The sequence below is a fragment of the Alexandromys fortis genome, unplaced genomic scaffold (genome assembly GCF_014885135.2).
Source record: "Alexandromys fortis isolate MF-2015 unplaced genomic scaffold, M_Fortis_MF-2015_v1.1 scaffold_5, whole genome shotgun sequence".
Taxonomy (NCBI): domain Eukaryota; kingdom Metazoa; phylum Chordata; class Mammalia; order Rodentia; family Cricetidae; genus Alexandromys; species Alexandromys fortis.
The window spans coordinates 18,972,537-18,995,782 of NW_026067924.1; the positions used below are offsets into that span (position 1 = coordinate 18,972,537).

The window sequence follows — 23,246 nt, forward strand, 5'->3', positions numbered from 1 at the left end:
ACATAAAGCAAAGAAAAACCAACCTACAATTTACAAGCCCAGAGAACCTAGACAACAAAAAAGACCCTAAGAAAGACATACATGGATCTAAATAAGAAGGGGAAAAAAGACAAGAACTCCTAAGTAAATTGGGAGCATGTGGGTCACAGAAGAGGGTAGAAAAGAAGAGGGGAGGAAGGAAGGAGAGCAGATAAAAAATGTATAGCACAAGAAAAACAATAGAAATACTAAATGCAAAAATAAAAAAGAAATATGAAATGGGGATGAACAGAGATTGAGAATAATGCAAAATGTTAACATATTATTTTTAATGTAAAACCATATGATGTGTCCTGTAGTTTTCCAAGTCCTGTTATTTGGGAAAAAAAGAGTCCCAGAAAAGCACTACTATCAAGTTTTTGACTGTCTAACTCATTTGATTAAAAGGGGAACTAATATACACCATGAACTATTTTTCCAAATGTGCAATTCACCCTTTGCCTCCCAGAAGCAGCCTGTGAGTCTCCACCATTAGCTTTGTCTTTCTAGAAAGGAGAACTGAAGAGCAGAGATGATTCAGGTGTGGGTGGAGATTCCGTCCTGAGTCTTTGCTGTTCTGTGTGTGAGCACACATCAGCAGTCCCACCGGGAGGCTGGAGTGCAGGCAAGGGCTACTCATAGTGAAAAGAGTGGAGGGAACTTTCCAGTGTTTGTCTTGGTACAGAAACTTAGGCTCCGTGACAATTTCCTGTCTCAGTAATAGAGCTGCACATACTCAAAGCCCACAGCTATGGCTAAGCAAGACATCATCCATCTTATCAGCTTAAGCTGAGATGAGTGCTTGTTCCTAGACAGCTGTGCAGAGCCAATAGATGGAGCTAATCCTCCTAGGGGGCACCCAGCCTGGTTTAAACAGTGGCTCTGATTACACACAAGATTACGGCAGTATCTGATTCAAATGTTCCATGACATCAGACTGTGAAAGCTAGCCTCGGATGTTCCATCTATACTTATGCTTTCCTGGGACTGGACAAATGAGGCCAAGTACCTGCTGCCCACTCTGTGTCCAGCCTGTGCGGCCAGGGTTGGAGATATTTTCTTTCTGTGTTCATATTTCTGAGCATCTGAGTCTACTCTCTCATTTATCTAATACTCATGCTAATATCTTCAACTAAGCCTTTCTCAGGTGACTCTGATAATGTTTCTCTCCCGAGGTGGAATTACTAAGCAATGGATGACTTTAACACAACTGAGCTCAGGGCCTTCTGTGACTTCCTAGAGTACATTGTTCTTGCCGTGTCTTCATTTTCCTATGCTACTTGGATCAGGACACAGCCTTATTCCTTTTCTTCCACTAAGAAAATGAAGCAAAAATCTCCTTGGGATCTTAAATCAAGCACTGGAGAAAAGAACAGACCCTTGATGGAACGCTAAAACTATCATGGGGCTACATCTCTCCTCTGTTTCTCTGCTGGATAAAGTGTCTACTCAGTTCTGGGAACAGATTCCAATCCCCACTGCAACTGAGCTCTGTGAGCACCAAGCACAAGCCCAGTGACCATCAGCACAGAGACTGAGTTTCTGGTCCACTTCCGGAATGTGGAGTTGGAGGTTTTCTCTCCAATAGCTGTGGTCTTTTGAAAGCAAAGCGGAGCTAGCTGTGGTTTAACTGCTGCTATTTTGTCTTCTAACACCTTAGCCACACCTTGTGCTGCCCCAAACATTGGTGGTTTGTGTTTAAATATTTTCCAGGAAGCAACCACATTGACAGAGTAGGTAAACAAAAGAAGCTTGAGAAAGTAAAACTGCTATTAGCCACAGGACATTCTCTCACCATCCCCCTGTCCCAGCATTCTCTCTGCACACTGCTGAGGCTCAGGGCTGCCCAGGTGGACTCCAGCAGGAGGGGGTAAGGGGGTTCACACCACATGAGACAGGCCTGATGCTATTGGCCAGTGATGTCAGTTCCACAAGGCTGTTGCTAATTGTCAATTTCCGGTCATGACATCTGTTTCCTTGTACAGACATAGTGTCTCTGTTTAGAGGCTAGATGATGGATCTAAAGAAGTCTAGTCAGTTCAGGAACACTGGGGAGGAAGCCTAAATTAAATTTCATCTTCTTAAAAGGCCTGACTTTTCTTGTCCCCCTGCCTTCTCCGTGAGAACCTCTGCTTGGTTTTACAGACACTGAAGTTGATTGGACAAAACCTGAAGCCTTTTCATTTTAAGTTAAAAATATAAGCTCTAATTTGAGGACATGTGCATAGGTAAAGAGGTGATTCTCTTCATCTACTCTGAGCCTAAAAGCAAAAAAAGGTTTTTCTTGAAGACTAATCTGTTTCCATCCTACAAAGAAACGCTGTGCTGGATAAAGAGCAGAACCGCTCACACCAAACACATGAGGTCCAGGACCTGCCATTGTCTGTGGAGACCCCATAGTGCTCCCTGCTACCGCTTCCCTGCTTCCCTGTATGGAACACTGGCACTCTGTCTATCTTACTGTGTGTTTGCGCCTGAGCTGGTACATACTTAGTCCCCTGGCTAGAAAATGCCACAACATCTGTGATTCCTACCATTAATTCATTCAGATGTCAACTGCTTGGTTTGTAACTTTGCATGCAAATCTGAAATTTCTTAAATTTAAGCATTGTTCTAAGGATGCATGCATTTTAGTGTGGGACTAAAGCATTAGAAAATAATAATATGATGTGTATCTCAAAAGGCAAAGGAAAAGATGTTCAAATATTCTCATGGCATAAAAATGATGAATGGATGGGTTAGGAAAAAGCTGTGCTGACCTTGATTTAAAGAATACTCAATATGTGTATGGACTCAAACATTACATAGGATTCCATAAATAGGCACGGATTTTATCACTCAGAAGAGAAGCTGATAAAGTTAAGAACAGCCAGGAAAAGTAGCCAGGATTCTATCTGAAATGTGGCTCCCGGTTCAGGGTTCTCCCACAAAATCTATCACGTACTCACCTGCTTGAGGCTGTTGTGTTGTGATAAAAGTCATGGACCAAGGAAGTTGCCTAACCTCATTCCTGCATCAGAAATTACCTAGATTCCCAGAACCTTCTACAAATGGTTCTGTCTGTGGATGAATCTGAGTCTCAGGATGCTGTTCATATCCACATAACAGCATTAAGGGATCTACCATGCCTGAAACTCACAGTCCACTATATTAGTGCTCTGCCTAGAAGAGCAGTTTCAAACCAAAGACAAATGCTCAATGGAAAGCAGAATAGTTGTTCTAACTTACAGAAAGTGGAACAATTGTGACAATTCTAGAGCAGATTGCGCTTCCAGCTAGAGGAAGGTTGAGTGAGAAAGAACAACAAACCAGTAACCTGGAGTGATCATGAGGAATAAAGAGATGAACTCACAAGTCCTTAAGGAAATTATCACTAACTTTACCAAGGAAACAATGCATGTTTTTATAATTTGTAGGTTGTCTTGATTTAATATTACTGAAAAATATAGTATATGTAATACATTGATGTTCTCTCTCTCTCTCTCTCTCTCTCTCTCTCTCTCTCTCTCTCACACACACACACACACACACACGAGATCAGAGAAATCTGGCTTTAAGTTAAAAGTACTGATTAAAAACAGTGACCTTCAGTAGTGAGATTAGTTCTGGAATCTCTAAACTGTGGTCCATGATTGTATCTATTTCAAATGACTGTTAGAGGATCAGAGGTTGCTTGTTGTGTAGTACAAGACATGATCCTATTGCACTCTGTCACCCTCCCCATGGAGAAAATTAGAAATAATTTTGGTGCCTTTTTGTCTGAGTGTGGTATCCACTCTCTAAGGTAAGGTCAAGGGCCTAAATTAGGGCTCTCAAGAGCTTGCTTGTAGTTGCTATTACTAATTCATTTAACATGTAAAATGCTAGCGGATAGAATATTCTGACTCAATTTCACAGAGGGAAGCTGTGGTACTGGAGTTCGGTGTCTGCAGTCACTCTCTTCCATCCCTTTTCCTCTCTGGAGTTCTGGTAGCTTCCAGGGAGCAGCCCGAGGGTCAGCAAACATGCTGCTATGCAAACAGGCACAGAGCTGAGCATGCCCAGTTTGAGTCATGTTAGATATCTGCTCATGGTCAGGAGAAAGCCTAAAACCAAATACCCAAAATGTGATGGCCTTTAAGAGCAGTAACATGGCTCTTCCAATGGCTCGTGGTTCCGCCTACACCAACTGTCACAAGAAATGTCATAACCACAGACTGTAGACCAAGATTAGGAACGTGGTTTTGGACTCTTGTTACCAACCGTCACTGAATGTCATGGCTCTGTTATCATACTGTGTCTTTCATGGTTATTAAATGAAAGTAAAGACTAACAAAAGCAGACTTCTGATTTTCAAAGAATTTATTGTCTCTAATATGAAGTACAAGAATTCAAGCAGTAAAGAAGGCTCTTCAGGGTGTCTAGTGTGGAAGCTTTCAAGGGAGTTAGCTGGCTCAAGGGCAACAAGGACTGCGGGTAGAAGCTGCAAGCTACATGTACTGGAGCGGTGATGCTCCAGGCTCCCAGAGAACTACTGAACTACTGAAGAGGATAGAATCAGAAGGGAGGTAGCCTTGGTTAGAGAGAGAAGTTGCTCGAATTGCTTATGAAAGTCTGAAAACTTTTGAGTGATTACAGAATGAAATGCATGTGATTTTACAGAGGTCAACGTTAGTAAGAGAATCCAGCTGGGCCCCATAAGGCACAGTTTCACAGGGAGGGTGAACAGGAGCTGACTTGTTGTGCCACCGTTCACTTCCTTAGGGCCTCTTCTCATTGCCACAGGTAGCTGTTCTTCTAGCCAGAGAGAAGCTGACCATGGCCAGGTGGATCGCACTCTTGAGGAGGAGGAGAAGGTAGGTGTAGTAGGCAGAGGTGCTTGTGAGCTGGAGCTGCAGCACAGCTAAAAGAGGTCTTTCATTAGTCCCACCTGCTTGTTAGACAGCGTAGCACAGGTTACTGAGGAGGGAGTAGTGAGTACTGATTGCTGGGGATTTACATGGAGTAACAGCTCTCCTCACTCAAACTTAAAACAACACTCACCATTCTCAAAAGAACCACTAAGAGGGCCCTTGAACTTGGAAGTCAGTTAATCTAAATTCATCAATGCCGGTAACTAATGAGTAGCTAGATGACTTTTAACAACTTAGACTTAACTTTTATCCTGCTGTCTTTGGTGGTTAAAAATAATAGACATATGAGTAAGTGAATTCCTTTGTTAAAATTAGTTAGGGTACATCACTGTACCTGTCATTAAATTACACTTTACTTGAATTAGTTGTTCACTGTGTGGCTGTGATGTGCGTAGTGACACAGTAGCTGTAAATATCACTGTCTATTCTGTAACACCCAGACATTTAGATATTTCTAAATTAATCCAAGGCAGTTCGAACATTGTTATATTCAAAAGGAAGAGTCCTGTAATGTTAGCTAAGCATACTAAAAACCTACCATTTTCATGCCAGCAAGGTGTAGGCTCAGCACTCACGGCAACTACAAGAAATAACAGTAAGAATTTGTTAATTCATATGAACATTATTTGACAGTTCTCTCTGTGTTTGTGAATATGCGTATATCTACATGTCAATGAATACATAGATGTCCTCACATAGACAAAAGTGTATTAAAATATGAGCTCCATAATCATATAATTATATATAATACATTATAGAGGTGAGCCTCATTATATATTACTCAGTACACGTCTTTCACTTGGTTTGTTTCTATATACAGAAAAGCAGAAATTCAAAAAGAATATTTTTCCCTTTTTACCCTAAAAAACACATCAAGCTGTCTAAAACGATCTTCAGAGAAAAACAGCCATGACCTTCCAAATCAAGTACCTTCCTTAAACAACTGCTCAAAGTTCATTGATCATTTTAGTGACTAAGGAATTCCCGAGGAGAAATCCAGACAGTGACCAGAAAGAGGCTCACAGGTTCTAAATGTTCTTATTCCTCATAAGTTCAGAAGGTCCCTGGGCTTGAGACTATTGTTCAATGCCAGCAGTTGTGACAATTAATTGCAAGACCAGCTCTAGGCCCTTTGTACATTCAACCCTCTGCCTGGACGTGCAGCTTTGTACCCACTGAATTAAGGGATCCTTTGGGACCTTGCATCTGATTTATTCTGAGTAAGTTGGAAAGAGTATGCATTCATCACTGTACAGCCCTCTCCATGTTGGGACACTGACGTGCTAATCCTGGTCTCCCCATCCACATCCCTGTTCAGGCCTATGTGGGCTTTCTGAAATGCATTGAAATGTCAGGAGATGCATTGGTTATGAAGTATGCTTGCAACCACTATCCTTACTCGATTTTTAATTATGATATCCTATATGACAGTGATACATACAGCAGCAACCAAAATCTGAATATTTCAAGACTGCTAAGTTCACTTCTTTTTTTTTTTTTTTGTAATAAGCTTTAACTCTTTCACTTGAATATGTCGTTAACTAAGGCACCAGTTTCTAAGGCATCAGTGTTGGAGACCTGAACTTTGTACACAATAAGATTAAAGTAAATGATTTTGTTTGCTTGGCAGAATATTCTTAATTAAGTCATCAAAAGCAGAACCTCCATTTTAGTATTTATCATGTACTTAATTGCTTATTGTGTCATTTTTAAAAAAATAAAATTGACACTTTCTAGAAAGAAAGAAAAGAAAGGAAGGAAGGAGGGAAGGAAAAGAGAAAGGAAAGAAGGAAGGAAGGGAAAAAGAAAGAAGAGAGAAAGAATCAAATCTGGATATTTTGGATAATGATGATAGATTTAGAAAAACTTAAGCCAAAGCCTCTGCCATTTTAATATTTTTGGTAAAGTACAAGATAAAATGCATGCAGTGGCCCTGTTAAATGTCTTATGTTGATTTTTATTAATACATGATAAAAACCTGGATATTTTCTTTTTTTTCTTTTTTTGATAGCATTTTTATTTTTTTTCTGTTCTTTTTTTAATTTATTTATTTATTTATTAAAGATTTCTGTCTCTTCCCCACNCTTTTGTGAGGTGGTAGAGGTAAAAAAAATAAAATCTAGCATATTTAATTATCATACAGAAACAACTCTTATTTTGTCATAGATCATAAAATGCAGTAAAATTAACAATACATTTATTATAATCTTATTTTTTAATTTATTTATTTATTAAAGATTTCTGTCTCTTCCCCACCGCCGCCTCCCCTTTCCCTCCCCCTCCCCCAATCAAGTCCCCCTCCCTCGTCAGCCCAAGAAGCAATCAGGGTTCTCTGCCCTGTGGGAAGTCCAAGGACCACCCACCTCCATCCAGGTCTAGTAAGGTGAGCATCCACGAAACTGCCTAGGCTCCCACGAAACCAATAGGAAACCTGGATATTTTCAAACACATTTTCTAGAAAGCTATATTTCAAAGGATATGTGCACATACCTTTCTCTATTGGAGGAAAGGAAATCTCTTGATCAACTCCTTTCTTATTGTTCTCATGTTTGACAATGCATCTGTGCTCTTTACGCATTGACTCTGCAGTCACGGTAAGCCAGCTAAACTTCATGTATGTGTCATTGGTTTTCAGTGTATTCCCTTCCTGGGATTCCAGGATCTTATCGCCATCCTTTTCTTTCCAGTATACCCTTATAACATCAGGGAAGAATTTCTCAAGGAGACAAAGGTATGTCCCAGCCTTATGGAGATTCGTTTCAGCAACGGAAGGAAGGAAAATGGTAGGCTTGGGGGAAATGTCTGCATCAAACCCTTTGTCTGTAAGATAAAATGGAAAATCAATAAAAATAATAATCATGAGGATAGTAGTTATTATTTCTGAGGCAGAGTCTCAGGTAGCCCATTGTATCATCCGACTTGCTACGTACCCATGGATGGCCTCCTTCTGATCCTGGTCCTCCTGCCTCTGCCTCCCAACTGCTAGTGCACCACTAAGTCCAGTCACTCAAAATAATTATTACATATCATTATAAACACAATATTGAATGGTTAGGAACAACTTCTGTCTTTACACTACCTGTTTTCTCGTGGTGTGGTGAAATATCCATTCATCTGGGAGGATGGATGGTAGGGTGAGGAGACAAATTGCTCCTATGGTCATTGTACAGATGAAAGTTTCTTGTCATTCCTAACATGCTTCCCTTCCCCATCCTTTGTGACTTTGTTCTCTGGCAATTTAGTGCAATCCACTGTCAATTTATGTGCCCTGCTTTCCTTAGAGCTCAGTGGAATAGATGTCAGGGGGTAGCTTTCAACTTTTCACTGTAGCTGTATGAGGTCCCTTATGTAATTGCAATCAATTGAATAGATCTGCTAGCTGAGGTTGCGGATCACTTTCTCAGTTTGAAGTTCTCAGGGATCTCCTAATTGCTCTCTACTTTTAGGAAGCATCCCAGCCTCACATGGGAACCACTCCTAGTTTTGGAGTTGAGCATGTAGCTGTAGCTGCACCTCCAAATTATTCCTAGTGTGTTGCATGTAGGCGCTTCAGTGGATAACTACCTAGTAAGGGGCCACGGAGAGAGGGGATCTTCCAAGGAAGGAAAAGTAGAATTTAATGCTATTAAGGGATAAAGAGAAAACTAGAATTGGAATAAATAGGGAGGAGGATGGAAAAGCCGAGTATGAGAATGGACAACTAACACTAAGTGAAAAATCACATGGAACAAGTGGAGAAGTTATAGTTCCATAACTGTGTCCAAAGCATAGACTTGTTCACAGTACACTAGACCTGGAGAAAAATGAAGGCTACTGTCAATTGAGTCTATCATAGACTTGTCTGTAATAATAAACCCCACATCAGTGTCAAATGCTTTAATAATGACTTCTGTCATGATACATGAATGTTTTTATGGAAATCTGAATATCTGTAAGCATTATATAAGATGTTTGCACAAGTGTTCTTCGTATCAACATTGGTAATTGAAATCTCCTGGAAAGTGCTTCAGGAAATCCTGCTCACAGCCCTCTTCTTTCTAAACATCATCACCTCCACTTCACTATGGCCATGCCTTGCCTTCCTTCAATTACTTTGAAAACATATTCATTCCAAATCTACCTGTGACAACACATTTCATTCTCCTACCGAACATGAAGGACCTCCAAAGTGATTCAACCCGTATCCAACCAAGAATCTAACTCTGCCTTGTAGCTTGTGTCTTGTTCCCATAGGCTGAGGAGTTTTATTTTATTTTTTAAAAGATTTTCCAGCTGTTTCTTTATTTCCTCCCTTAAAGGTTTGTCATTTATAAATCAGTTCTCAGTCTAGAATGCAATTTCAAGTTAATTGAGACTTTTTTTTTTTCAGAGAGAAATTTTCAAAGAAAAATAAAAGGAATAATCATGTGCTTGGGCAGAACTACTAATAATTAGACAACAAATGTGGTCTTATAAAAAAGTAAAGACACAGGAAAAAAAATTGGACTATAAAACTATCCTAAGCTTCCTTGAGGGAAATAATGGTCACATAAAGATGTAAAACCGTGAAAGGCCATTTACATAAACACTGGGCAGAAGCAGTTTGCACAACCTACAAATTCTTACAGAAAGCTCCAGGTAATATTTCAAGAATCAGAGTGACATAAATTGTGACCCAACATGAAGTCAGACAAATAAGAAGGGGATTCATTCATGTCCTATAGTAATTTGCTGTGAATTGTGATCAAAATCAGTAATAATGATCTCCAGTTTGTCTGGAGAATGGAGCACTAGTTGTATTCCAGACTACAGAGACAAGCCGCCAACAAACCTTCATTCTGAGGATTCAGCTAAAAGACCTTTTACAACACTATCCCCAATCGTCTGTGCCCATGATCCTTGGAAGGACTTCCACTTACTCTTTGTATATGCTACTATTCTAAATATAGTTTCAATGTCTTACGGGTGGAAAGAAGAAACAATTTATAAAGTAGTTTTTGCTGTCATATTCAATAATCTATCCTGAAAATGACTCAGGCTAAGAACATTGTAGTCGGGTACAGTAGTTCATCATGGTTTCTGGTCTTTCTCTACAATCATATATATATATATATATATATATATATATATATGTATATACATATATATATATATACATACACTTTTCATCACTGGAATGAAGTAGGAAAAAGTTACTTACCAGGAGGGATTACTATGAGCTTCGTTCCTTCTGCAAATACCTTGCTCCAGCCCGAGCTATCACAGTGCTCACAGCTTCTACAAAAAATCTGAACCTTCTCCAAACTTTCTTGACATGACAGGCAGGCTGAAGTCTTGTCCTGATACACTGGTGTGGTCTCCTTAGAAATCCATTGATTATAAATTGTGTGACATCTGGTTACTTGAAAGTTTTTTTCAGAAACTAACGTCATACATTGCTTTCCCTGGAGGAAGTGATGACGGAAAATAGAGGGGGTACAGTGGGAGAAGAAGAGAGGTGGGTTAACTGGTCCACCAACTGTGAGGTGGTGAGAAAGAAAATAGAAGAGGTACAGTTGGAGAAGAGAGCTGGGCTAACTTGTCCATCAACTGCATTTTTTTTCAAGTAACTAGGAAAATTATTCTAAGAATTGTTTTGCTTTTAATTCCAGGAGTTCCGTTGTGTTGAAACTACTCAGTGTTTACATCAAAAGAATGTGTTTTGGTTCTCACAAGCACCAATGCTTCTTCTTAGGAAGAGGGGAAATATTTCTGAAAAGAGGAAGCTCTTTAGTAATTTAAAATAAAATGTGCCAACACATATAAAAAATGCGACCCAACTTCTATATTTTAAAAAGCTGCCATTATTAGTTGCCATTAATCAAGAACTGTTATTGTAGCTTTATCAATGAAAAAATGTAATCTTTCAAGCCTTACTGTAAAATAATTGTAAAAATTAATGAGTTATAAAATGTTTCATTGCATTTGTAAAAAATAGTGGTACACATGCCTCTAATGGGATTTAACACCTCTCAACAAAAAGTGTACTGTGCCTAGTACTAGAAACCTAGCTAGCTATTTAATGGTTACTGGGAGAGAACCTCTAACTACTAATTTGCTAAACCACAATAATCACTAACAACAATCTATAAACAGTCCTTCCAACCACAGATTAGGGCAGTCACCACCCCTCATTAAGGAAATTTCTCTTTGTAACAGATGGAGAAAATCACAGCCAGTCAACATACAGAGTTATGGGACAAAATCCCAGTGGATACATCTACAAGGATACATCTCCCACACCTATGGCTCAAGGTACATTACGGAAGAGCGGCCAGAAGTATTGTAGGAGCCAGAGGACCAGTGTATTTGCTGTAAGATTGTATCTCCTAGTAACATCAGAAGTTTTGTTCACAAAGTCTCACCAATATGTCTGGCCAAGTGTGAGCAGAGCAAAGATGACAACCAACGAACAAACTAAACTGGAAGTGGAAAAGTCCACAAGGTCTCAACCCTACACAGAGAACTACAGGAAACTGAGTAAGGCTGGGAGTGGGAGGGGTGGTCCTCCCCAGAGGAGCACATCAGTTGGTTGTCCAGCACCAAACAATCAACCATGGAAAGATGCATAAAGTAACATTATATGGACTGGAAGGTTATATTTAGAAATATAGCAGTTAATGAAAAAGAGGCCATGAACATGAAGGAGAGCAGAGAAGAGAAAAGAATATATGAAAGGGTTTGGAGGTTGGAAAGGGAAGGGAAAAATGTAATTAAATTAAAATTTCAAAAGTAAATAAAAAAGAAAGCATAAAATATAAGGACTGTATAAAAAAGCAGCATCAAGTTTTAGTAGTTGTCCACTAAAATCCTTTCCCATACCCAAAGTAGTTCAGAGCAGAAAGGTACGGGTGCAAGGCCATGTCTATGTTAAGTTTCAAATAAACTATGTAAAATATAGAGATGCCCTCATGCATGGTTTTTTGTTGAGAAAACTTAAGATCTAGATGATATATAAAAGTATATCTTCCTGATTATCTCAAAGGGAGGGAAAGAGTTACAGGTCCAGCTTTTATCTATTCTTCCCTGCACTAAATGAGCAGCCTGCCATCCCAGCCTGATACCTAGCTTTGCAGCATAGTAAATGAAAGTGCTTCATCTTCAACTCTCCAGTCTCCAGTCTTCTTACTAAAGGTGAGGACCATGGGTCCTCACAAACACTTCCCCTCTGCACATAGAAAATAGCTTCCTCTAGAAGACTCTAAATAGCTCAGGGAACAAAATCAAGTTTTGATTAATGGAATTGGATCAAAATAAAAGGCTTACTTAGAGTAAAGAGATGGCCTACTGAATGGGAGAAAGTCTCTGCCAAAAATTAATCTGACAAAGGATTAGTATCTAAGATACATAAAAAATTCAAAAGCTGAATAACAGAAACACACTCCCCAGTCCAATCAGTAACGGTCAATGAATTGCAGACTTTTCTTAAATAATGAAGTCTAAATGTCCAGTAAGTAGTTGAAATGCTCTCAAAATCCTTAGCCACTGGTGAAGCAAAAATCAAAATTGCATCCCCTCCTAGTGAGAATGACTTCCATCAAGAACAGAGTCAACAACTTCAAAAATTATTGCAGGGGTGGTAGTAAGGAGCCATTACGGAACAGTCTTGAGGATGGCTAGTGAAGACAACTTAAATCCTAATTCAAAGCAAAGATTGAATAAATAAATATGTAAATGATGAGCAAATGAAGCATCATAAAACTCAAGTTTGAACATAGACATACAAAGTTTTGTATTGCATTTTCAAGTTGGAAAATGACAACTTTATTTTTTAAAAAAATAAAACAAACTATTTTCTTTTCATTTTACACATTGCTTTGGGGAAGGTTCAAGGCCCTCCCTATCATATCTAGGCTGAGCAAGGTATTCATCCAAAAAGAATAGGTTCCCAAAAAGCCTGTAAAAGCAGTTGGGATAAATCCTGGTGCCACTGCCAGTGGCCCCTCAGTCTGCCCCAGCAATCCAACGGTCACCCACATTCAGAGAGACTAGTTTGGTACTATGCTGGTTTCTTACCTGTCCTGCTGGAGTTGGTGAGCTCCCATTAGCTCAGGCAAACTGTTTCAATGGGTGTACCCATTATGGTCTTGGTCTCTTTGCTCATATTCTCATTCCTTGCACCCTTCAACTGGACCATGGGAGCTCAGTCCAGTGCTCCAATGCAGGTCTCTGCCTCTGTTTCCATCAGTTGCTGGATGAAGGTTCTATGGTGCTATTTAAGGTATTCATCAATCTACTACAGGACAAGGCGCTCATATTATCTACAAGAACTGAGTCTAGACTGACTAGAATCCTTGCACATAGAGTTTACTTGATTTCCTTTGGTTTTCAGCTGTACAAGGAGACTGCAGCATCCATGAAGATGTTTGTTCTTTACAGTCTGGATAATGATTGTGTAGTTGTCCCTGTAATGGTTGCCCATTACCAGGCAGTGTAGACAGAAAGAGGCCACAATTACAAGGGACTTGCTGTTGTCTCACTGGCACCAGTTTTGGTCATGACTCTATTCTGAGTGCCACCACCATCTTAGGAGTGTCAGACTTCGGTCCAGCTATGCTTGAATTTCTAACACATGAAACCACAGCTCCCTGGGTCCTGTACCCTATCATGTCCCTCATTATAGGAAAGTTCAGAGGGGCTTGCTCAGGACTGGAGAGATGCCTCAGTGGTTAGGAGCCCTAACTGGTCTTACAAAGACTCTGAATTTAGTTCCCAGTACCTAGTTGGGCTGTTTATGACTACATGTAACTCTAGCTTTCCGGAATTAGACAACCTCTCTGGCCTCCACAGGCCTCATATGCATATATTCATACACAAATACTCAAAACATAGACACACACAAGCAAATGCACACACACAAGCAAACACACACGCATAAAAATTAAATAAATATTTAAAAAGCAGAATTGAATCTCCTTGGTTTTTTTATCTTTCACCAGAGGAGGGATAGTATGTGTAAGCTAAAAAATAAAATGAAACAAATCCCTAAACAAAACCATGTTTTCCTCTTCATAACACATCCATATCTTTGCCATCAAGGACATGGAAACAAGTTTGAAAAGAAATAACCAATACTTTGGACACTGGAGTCAAGCTGGAGTTGGAATGACTTTATTTGGCTGCTACTGAGACTTCTGCAGAGAGGCGTTTGCCTAGGTTTTTTTTGCCGCTGTTCTTATTCTCCAGGTAAGAGCTATGGAATGTTGGACACAGTCTGCATCTCTGTGACAAGACAGGTATCAGGCCAGGGCTACCAAATCTGAGTCGCACTTAGGGACTCAGCAATGAGAGGTCCATGATTTCACTGTGTAGAGTAAGGAATACACGCCTGTGCCAACAGTCGTGCCGGAACTGGCAAAGGCCTTACCAATATACTCATGAAGAAGCTTTTTGTTGTGCTCCTTGCACCCTATTTATGCTCCAGAAGCCCTTCCAGGTATTGAGACCAGAAACAAGAGAAAGCTGCAGGAACGAAAATGGCCAGGTAGATATGGAGAAATAGCACGGGGATGAGGAGCATGGAGCACGCCTGCCAAATGCCTCCCTCTCCCTTTCTGTTGTGTGATAATGTCATAACTAGCTTATAGCACCCAGCCTACATTGGGGGTCTAATGGCATGGGTCTGCCAGGCATACTTCTCACCATGCCCCTTTGAATGAAATGCCATCTTGCTAAAAAGAAGTTTCTCTTCGTAGTGCTCATAAGAGAAAGGCAAAGGGACTAGAAACAGGGTTGTTTCTGCCTTACGGCATCAGTGGCTTGGAACGAGCCACTCACCTTTTCTGAGCTCTAGCCTCCTCACTTGGAGTGACGTCTCTGACCAAATTGAGTCCTAAGGACCCAGTCAGTCCCTGTGACCGTGTGAAGGAGAACACTAAGGGTCTTCAGTGGTTTGGCGACCATGAGTGCAGCTGAGGAGAAGGGAGAAGAAGGTTTTCTTACAGGTTCCCTCAGAGGATAAGACACCGTGAGATCCCAGCAGGCACAGTAGTATGTGGCTTCGTCTGCTCTGATAACATTGTTGATTATCAGGTAAAAGGTACCGTCGCTCTTCTCATCTGTTTCCAAGCGGGAGTTGAGCTTGTCTTGCTTCTGAGTCTTGGCTGAGCCATAGAAGATTCGTTTTATGGGCTCCCCTTCTCTCAGTTGGTACCAGTGCACAATGGTATTCTGAAGGGGGACCCCAGACAGCTTGCAGCTTATGTGCACCGTCTTGTTTGGTGTTCGTGTAAAAGACAGCTGGTCCTGAGATATCCAGTTGTCTCCATCTGAGAAATGAGGGAGAGAAATCAGAGATTTTCAAATCATTATTATTCTCACTTGGCTCAGTGTACAAAAAATAACGAAAGGGGAAAAGGAACAACATCAACTTACAAACCGAAGCGAAAGACAGAAGGAAAATCCACGGGACTGGCATTTCCAGTCGCAGCTGGAATGGACACCAGAGACAGCGACGGGGACCTGAGCAAAAGCAGATTAAGACACAGCCCCAGCTCTGTGGAAAAGGGATGGGGGAGGAGGGCAATACTAGTTTCTGAGCTTATGAAGGTCCTGCCCAGTGAGCTGTGTCACTTTATCGTGTTCCTGGTGCAAAGGATCTACCAGGTACCAGACGTCGTCATCAAAACACCTATTACAGCAGCAGTATTAGTTTTCTCATTGGGAGCCATTCCCCCCAAACCCCACCCCTGTCAAGCTTAAGTATTGTTCCAGTACGCCTCTCCTTGACATCGTTTATTACTTGCTCAATTTTAAATTGTTTTTCCTTTTCTTTTCTTTTTTGGTAACTACTGAGTGTAACCATGAATCATCTTGGGGACATGGAAGAACCATAGCGAGCAAGATCCTCCAGTCCTAGGTGTATGACTAGTAGTCTGCTTGACTTGAAAACTTTGTTTAACAGTGTAATGAAAGACAGCAAGCAATAACCTTTTATTCCTGTTAAGGAAAAGCATCATTTCTTTGACCCACTCATAATTAGACTTTCAGAATCACAGCTCTGCTTAATTTTGATGGGAAAACAAGAAAGACGTGCTTTGCTGAGGTTGGGCGTATTCTCACTTGATTCGAGAGAGCTCTGTGACGTGCTTGTGCTGTGATATGGAAAGACGGAGGCTGGATGATCACAACACTGGAAACGTTTAAATGAGATGCCAGGAAGTCCTGAGTGTCCTGTGCTCTTATTACCACCGTGGCTTTGAGCTGAGAAGCTCCGTTTACTCGCCTCAGTGAGTGACTGAATTGGAAAGGGCATTCAGGTCTATCTCTTTTGAAAGGTTGTGGACCGTCCGTCATTACTCACTCGCTCATCACAAAGTCCTCAAGCTTTCTTGAGGATTGTACTTCAGCCTTCTTCCCAGGAAGCTTTCCATAGGAAGGGAAGCAGAAACCACCTTGGACACTGGTGAAAGGTGTCCGGGGATGGGATGGGAAGACATGATAGGGTTCTGAGGAAGGAGACACTGCACTCCGGGCATCTGGTGGGTCAAACTTGGGGCCACAAATACAGCATCAGAATGCTCAGCAATCTTGGTCCTAACTCTCTGGGGAGTGGTGAGGAAGAGGTAATTCAGCACCCAGGTGAGATCAGCATGGATGGCTTCTGTTGAGTGACAGTGGTCTAGTCCCTGTGGAGTGTAGGAGGAGGCGTGTGTGTCTGTGCACGTGAGCTTCCTGTGGAGGGTTTCATGTGTGTGTGTCTGTGCACGTGAGCCTCTTGTGGAGGGTCCCATGTGTGTGTCTGTGCAGGTGAGCATCCTGTGCAGTGTAGGGGGAGGTGTGTGTGTGTGTCTGTGTGTGTGTGTGTGCAGATGAGCTTCCTGTGGAGGGTTTAGTGTGTGTCTGTGTAGATGAGCCTCCTGTGGAAGGTTTTTGTTTGTTAACAAAGCAGCATTTTAATAGAGTGGAGCCCAGTACGCACAGTAATATGTCCCTGTGTCCTCTTCTGTCACTCGGTATATTCTGAGATTTGAAGACAAATCATTCTGCCATTGCTTTGCCTCATATCTTTCTTCACTAAAACCTTTTTCATAGATAATATTTCCTCTTGAATTAAGACACAGCATTCTTTTTGGAGGCTGGCCTGGCTTCTGCCAGTACCAGTGTATATATGTATCGTGCCTCAAAATGATTTTAAAATGACATTCGAAAAATGCTGTATCTCCTTTTCTCTTGGTGATATACGACATTAGATGTGAAGTGGGAATGCTTCCTCCTGTATCTGAAAGACGGGAAAAGGGAGGCAGGGAGGAGGCAAACACTTTTAATTAAAAAATAAATAAATAAAATAAAATAAAAAAAGAAAACAAAAGCTAAAACTTTAAAAAAAAAAAGTCCAAAATTGTGAATTTTGAATTCCATTAAGACAATACACCTTTGGTGTCCAAGTCCAGTTCCAGTCAGTGTCTGGGTTTTGTGGACCTCCCACTCCACATGTGCCTTGAGGGATTCCGAATCAGAGTGGAATTTATCAGTTCAATTTGAACAGCTGTGTGAGTGTACTGCTTGGGAATGTGGTGTGACCTGACCGTCCCTGTTTTCTGCATCCCGAGAGTGAAGAACACCTTACTCACAAGTCCTGAGAGAGGCCAGCGTGAAGATTGACAGCAGAAGCCACATTCTGCCTCCTTTGTCCCGAGGGAAACAGAACACTAAGGCTACACAGGCCCAGAACAAAAGAGACTAGTACAGGAAGAGGAAGTGGCATTCTGGGGACTAAGAGGGGGGCGGGCATGGTGTTTTATCAAGATTTCTTGTGGCAATTGGTTTACCTAACTCACTTACTAGCGGATTTCTCTATTGTCCTTATGGAAGATGTTTATCAAACTATCAATTTAGAGAGACAATTTCTTTTCCCCTTAGCATGCCTCAATGGTTCATATCAATGGAGTATGGAAAGACTACACATGTGTAGTGTTTGTTCTCCACCCTTCTCAAGCCCTGTGAATCATGATTTCAGTTTCAGGTTGACGCTTTTAACTTGCATGTATGAAAGAGAACTTTTAGTTTTTTTCTGGTCAAAACTGGTTGTATTGTTGAAAGATTAACATTCTTTGTTAGGTTACTCTTAAAATACAGACAGATTTAGTGACGAGTGAGAGGAAGACAGACAAAGAAGAAAGAGAAGAAAGGAAGAAGGGGGAAAGAGGCATAGAAACAGATAAAAGAAAAAGGAGGTGGAGAAGAAAGGAGAGGAGAGGAGGGGAGAGGAAGTGAAATCTCCTTCCAGTGTGGATCATGAGGAGCTGTTTTTATATCACCCTGCACCTGGCAGTCTTGAGTACAGGTCTCTTAGGTGATCAAGACACAGGAAATGCCTTTCTAATTCTACTTTTGAATAGTTCAATTAAATAGGCATGTTAAAGCTGCTGGCTCCCTAGACTAAATACAACCTTTAAGAAGGCCCATTATTCCCCATTACAAATGTATGCATGTTTGATAGGGATCATTAAAAAGCACAGAAGGAGAAGACAAAGCACTCAGCTTGGCATGAGTGGTGGTGCTGGGGCACAGCACCACAGTCAGGTTCATATACACAAACCCAGAGGCTTCCATGTAAAATCACCTAATCCCAAAAATCCTTGGAAAAAATAGGAAACCCGAGCAAGGGACCTGAACTGGCTGCAACACAATCTCTCTCTGGAAATGTTAGGAACCTGCCTTGTCAGGGAGTGTAGTTGTGTCCAGAGTCTCCTCCTAGGAAACTTGGGGTGCAAGGAGCTGGTGACAATGGAAATGTTGTCACTTCTACTCTCCTTTCCCCATCCCTGTTGATTTTTCATTAGCACTATGAAGCTAATGATAAGAGGACAAGCATTTTGTGTTGAAAGCAAAAGTTAATCTTGTTTCTGGGTCATAAAGAAGCTACTGAAAATTTGCAGTGACTTTCTACATATATGTGAGTTACATATTTTCTACATATATGTGAGCTACAAGCTACATTGTATGTGCATTGGTTGGAAAGTTGCTATAGAAAAACCAAGTAACAATGCACTATTACTATCAAGGAATCAAAGAAGAGACCAGACCAGCTGCTGGATGGTGGATGAGATTCTAATTGTCCTGGGCTGTGGGTTCACCCCTTGAACGGCTTGGCATCTAGACCTCTGTGACTCAGATTGTTAGATTCCCAGAGGGATCCAGATTCTTGGGAAATGAGATTCAGACTCAGTAATCCAGATGGAGACTTGATTTTTTTTCATGCCTAACACAGTTCTTGGAATTACATGCTGTAGATGCCCAGGGCTCAGGATATGAATCAAAATGATAGAAATTGCATTTTTTGATATGCAATATCACCAATGTGACCAGCTCCCGTTAGTGAACCATTAGGTACACTCAGGCTTACATACTTGTAAAAATTTTATGAATTATTTAAGATGATACTTGCGAAAGTTAGTTCAAGTTAATTTTACGATGTTATCCATTTGAAGTTAAGAGAATGGGTCAAAGATAGGTGAAGTAATTTACCAAAGTTGATCAACTAATATTGGAAGGTTGGAAGTATAACAAACAATCATTAAGTGAATGATGATAAACAGAAACATAAATTAAAATGACATCATAAATTGTAGCATGAATAATAAAAACCCAGAGACAGAAATTGGGATTCAACCCAAAAATCAGAAAAGCAAGGCAGCAAAACTATTAGAAAAGTTTTACCTCTACCAAGACTGAGAGACCATAGACTAAGCAGATTAAGCCTCTCTCTTTTTCCATTTTATATTCTCTCTAGTGCTGGGGTTAAAGGCATGACTCCCTAGTACTGGGATTAAAAGGTTAGGCCACTACCACTTGGATTTGCTTCTGCATTGACCTTGTGTAGCCCAGGGTAGCCTTGAACTCATAGAGAGCCATCTGCCTCTGTCTCCCAAATCCTGGAATTAAAGGTATGTATCACCATTACTTGACCTTTAGTGGCTTTGGCTTTGCCTCTGGTCTTCAGGCAAGATTTATTTATTAAAAGACAAATAATATGTCATTATAATATGTGTTATTCATCTGTTATCACTCACTATAGCAATGGACAAATCTATTGCATTTATTTGCTTGTTTATTTCTAGACAGGCTTGGTGCATTCTAAATACTGGGATTATAAGAATGGATGCCATCATACCTGGTTTATGTAGTGCTGGGGAGGGAATTCAGGCTCTTGCACCAGGTAAACACTGTACTAACTGAGCTATAGACTCAGCTGGAACAAATATATTTTTGAAATAGCCAAGTAATAACTACCTTAGCCTGTGTGAGCATTGGTTACAACCACTAGCATCGGCTGCTCACTGAAACTTCATCTTTACCTTGTGAGTAATTGGAAGCTGTATCTCCATCAACCTTTGTGGGCACGACACAATCTATGGGTTTTCTGCAGTTCAGTGACTGACTGTCACCACTGTAATGTTCCGGTCATGTTATTCTGTTTTGGTCTTGTCCTTAGAACTAAAGAGTAGCAACAGGAATGAGTGTGAAAACATAATAAGAAAAAAAGCTCCAAGTGTATGATGCATATGATTATATTATATAAATAGTTTATTATCAAACAGATACATAAGAGTTTATGTACAGAAGCTTTCTATTGGCATGTGGAAAGTATGCTAGAACCACAAATGTTTTTAAGTCACTATTTTTTTTTACAATTTTTTTTTAAATTTGGGAAATTTCCTTTCTGTTTAATCATTTTTATCAATAAATATGATCCTTCATCTCAAAGCTTTTAATATAAATCATCTCTACAGCCAACATAGTCCTAGTGAATATGTCGCAGGCTTTTTAATTAAAAGCACAAGACTCCAATGCTGCTTTTCCTAGCAAGCACTTGTAGACCTCCAGACAAAAGCTAGAGGCCGCTGATGTCACAAGGTTAAGACTTTTATGAATTTTTAGCATCTTTGTCTCCTACATATGGTAATATACATTCTGCCTGTGTGTTTTAAACTACTAGGAAGTGGTGGCTAGCACAAGGATAGAGGCAGAAATCAGGGGCTGAAAGAGAAATGTGATCAGTCCGCCCTTTCACATAAGCCTAGCCTACACGTACACACACACACACACACACACACACACACACACACACACGACCCTGACTAGCCCAAGTGGTTGCTCCCTGTTTTCCTTTCTTTTAGCCATCTCAGGTCCAGGTCCCTTCCTTCCCCACTAAATGTAGTGAATGTTTTCCATTTTATTAACAATTCTTCAAAGAATGTATTTAGTGGTTCTATGTTGTTTGTCACTTTAGACCCACAGATGCGGTGCCACTTTCTCTCCTCTATATGGCTTGAGCATCCATCAAGTTTCCATCCATCTATTCAAAAGTTGAGGCTGTGAGACTTTCCACTGTTCTTTCGAGAATCAAGTGAGTCATCTGTAACAAGGGCTTAACTCATAGATTACCAGAAGCTTGATTCCAACCCTTTGTCCACTTCTTTCGTACGGTTATAAAAGAACCAAATCATGTAGTCAGCAAGCTTGCCATCCCGTATTGAACTGTTTCCAGATATTCTCATTTAGTAGGAACGGTGTCAAGCCAGGCTTCAACTGCAACATAGTCCCTGGGGCTGCACTTGGATAGGAGACCCACATTGTTGCAGGGGAAGCCGCGGAAGTGCTGTAAGGAGGGAAAGATTGGGAGGTACCCCCAGCTGAACAGCAGGTGGCTGCTCATGCTGAGAAGGATGTGGGTTGGAACACATGGCTGGGGGATGGTTCTTGTGTAGGCTATTCTGGAAGCTCAAATGCTGTGCTTTAGCCGTAGGAACAGTAATAGATAGCTTCGTCTTCTTCCTTCAAGGAATATATTGTCAATGTCGATGTGGAAGCACTAGAATTTTTACTTGCTTCCATTTTCTTGGTCTCATCTAAGAGAATATGGGTGGGAGTTGCCATGACATGTAATAGAAACTGTAAACCTTGATTTGGTTTGTGCCGGTACCAGTGTATGGCTACACTTTTAAAGCTGTTGATGGAGACCTTACAGGATATTTGGGCAGTCTCATCCGTTGCTCCGGTAACTGATATTTCAGGTTGTTCCACCTTCCCAAGTCCAACTGCAAGCAAAAAAGAAAAATTTCCCGTGATTAACTGGCAGGCAAAGGAACAGCAACACAGGCGTACTTTAGTCTCTGCTTCCCAGGGGAAGGACAGTGGTGACTCACAAGTCAAGAGGCACGAGAGAACGACTATGTTCAGGAGTGGATGTCTCAGGCCAGCTTCCCAGCGAAGATGTAAAGGAAAGAGGACATGTGAGCCAAATTTCTTCATGGTCTGCTGTAGTTATGAATGGCTCTGGGTTTCCTGGCCCACACAAGCTGGTCAGATTAGCACGTAAGTTGTAACTGTTCTTCTAGGGGTGGGGCAGTGTGGGTGCAACCTTCTTCTCATCTGTTCCCTTTTCCATTGCTTACTTCCGAGATGTTAAACAGAAGCTATGAAGCTATAACCATGTTTTCCTATCTGTGATTTGCTATATGTTCAGGCCTGGAGGGAAAACAAAAAAACAAAAAAAAAAACTGACCTTAATTGTCCAACAACAAACAAGCCTTTGAAATGTTTTGTTGACTTTAATTAACATGCTAAATACCTAAACTCTGAGTACTTTATAAGTTCTTTTTATTCAATTGGATTTCCCTAAACAAATTGTGAGCAAGAGAAATCACTTCATATTAATACTCTTGGTCCATTTAAGAATTAATCAGATGACAGTTACTGGGTGATCACAGACCAGCTGTGGAAATTAGTATTTGTACTTTGTGGGTAATGGAGCTTCCCATGAGCAGATGTCAGGTGCAGTAAAATTTTTAAATCAGTTAAAGTTCAATATGTAATGAGAGCTTTGGCATTAATTTAATATCTAACACTCAGGGAAGACTTGGTTCTTGTCAGACTCTGATCAACATGTATTCTTATTTAATTCAGCTTCTTCAGTAGCTTTGCAATGTTATGAGCATCCCCGTTTGACAAATAAAATCATTGAAATAGTTTGAACGTTTTGTACTTATTTTGTATTCATTAGTGGAAATAAGGCTGTTGAGTATCATTTATATTTACATATGTATGCATATAATTTTAAGTGGATGTGCACAGCTGACTTTAAATTCCCTCCTGATTTTCTCCATACTATAATAGTTCTGGTCTTTATATTTTTGTGAACTTCATTTTTAAGAACCAATGGCAATTAAATGACCTCTACAGTACACAATCTTGCAGAAAACTAGCTGAGGTAATTAAGCACTCTGGGCTTTGATTTCTACATGTGTGCATTGCCTACACATATGCTTTTTGAAATGTTAGGAAATTACTAATGTTGTGCTACACAAAGGTACC

General features: G+C 40.6%; 1 gene segment (V, D, J or C); it reads right to left on the reverse strand.

The window, feature by feature from the left end:
* Window positions 1-4,370: 4,370 nt before the first annotated feature.
* LOC126501492 (T-cell receptor gamma chain C region C7.5-like) lies at window positions 4,371-22,207 on the reverse strand. The segment is given in 6 exon segments: window positions 4,371-4,900; window positions 5,449-5,490; window positions 7,401-7,730; window positions 10,090-10,133; window positions 21,655-21,970; window positions 22,079-22,207. Coding segments are annotated over 6 exon segments (981 nt in total).
* Window positions 22,208-23,246: the final 1,039 nt, after the last annotated feature.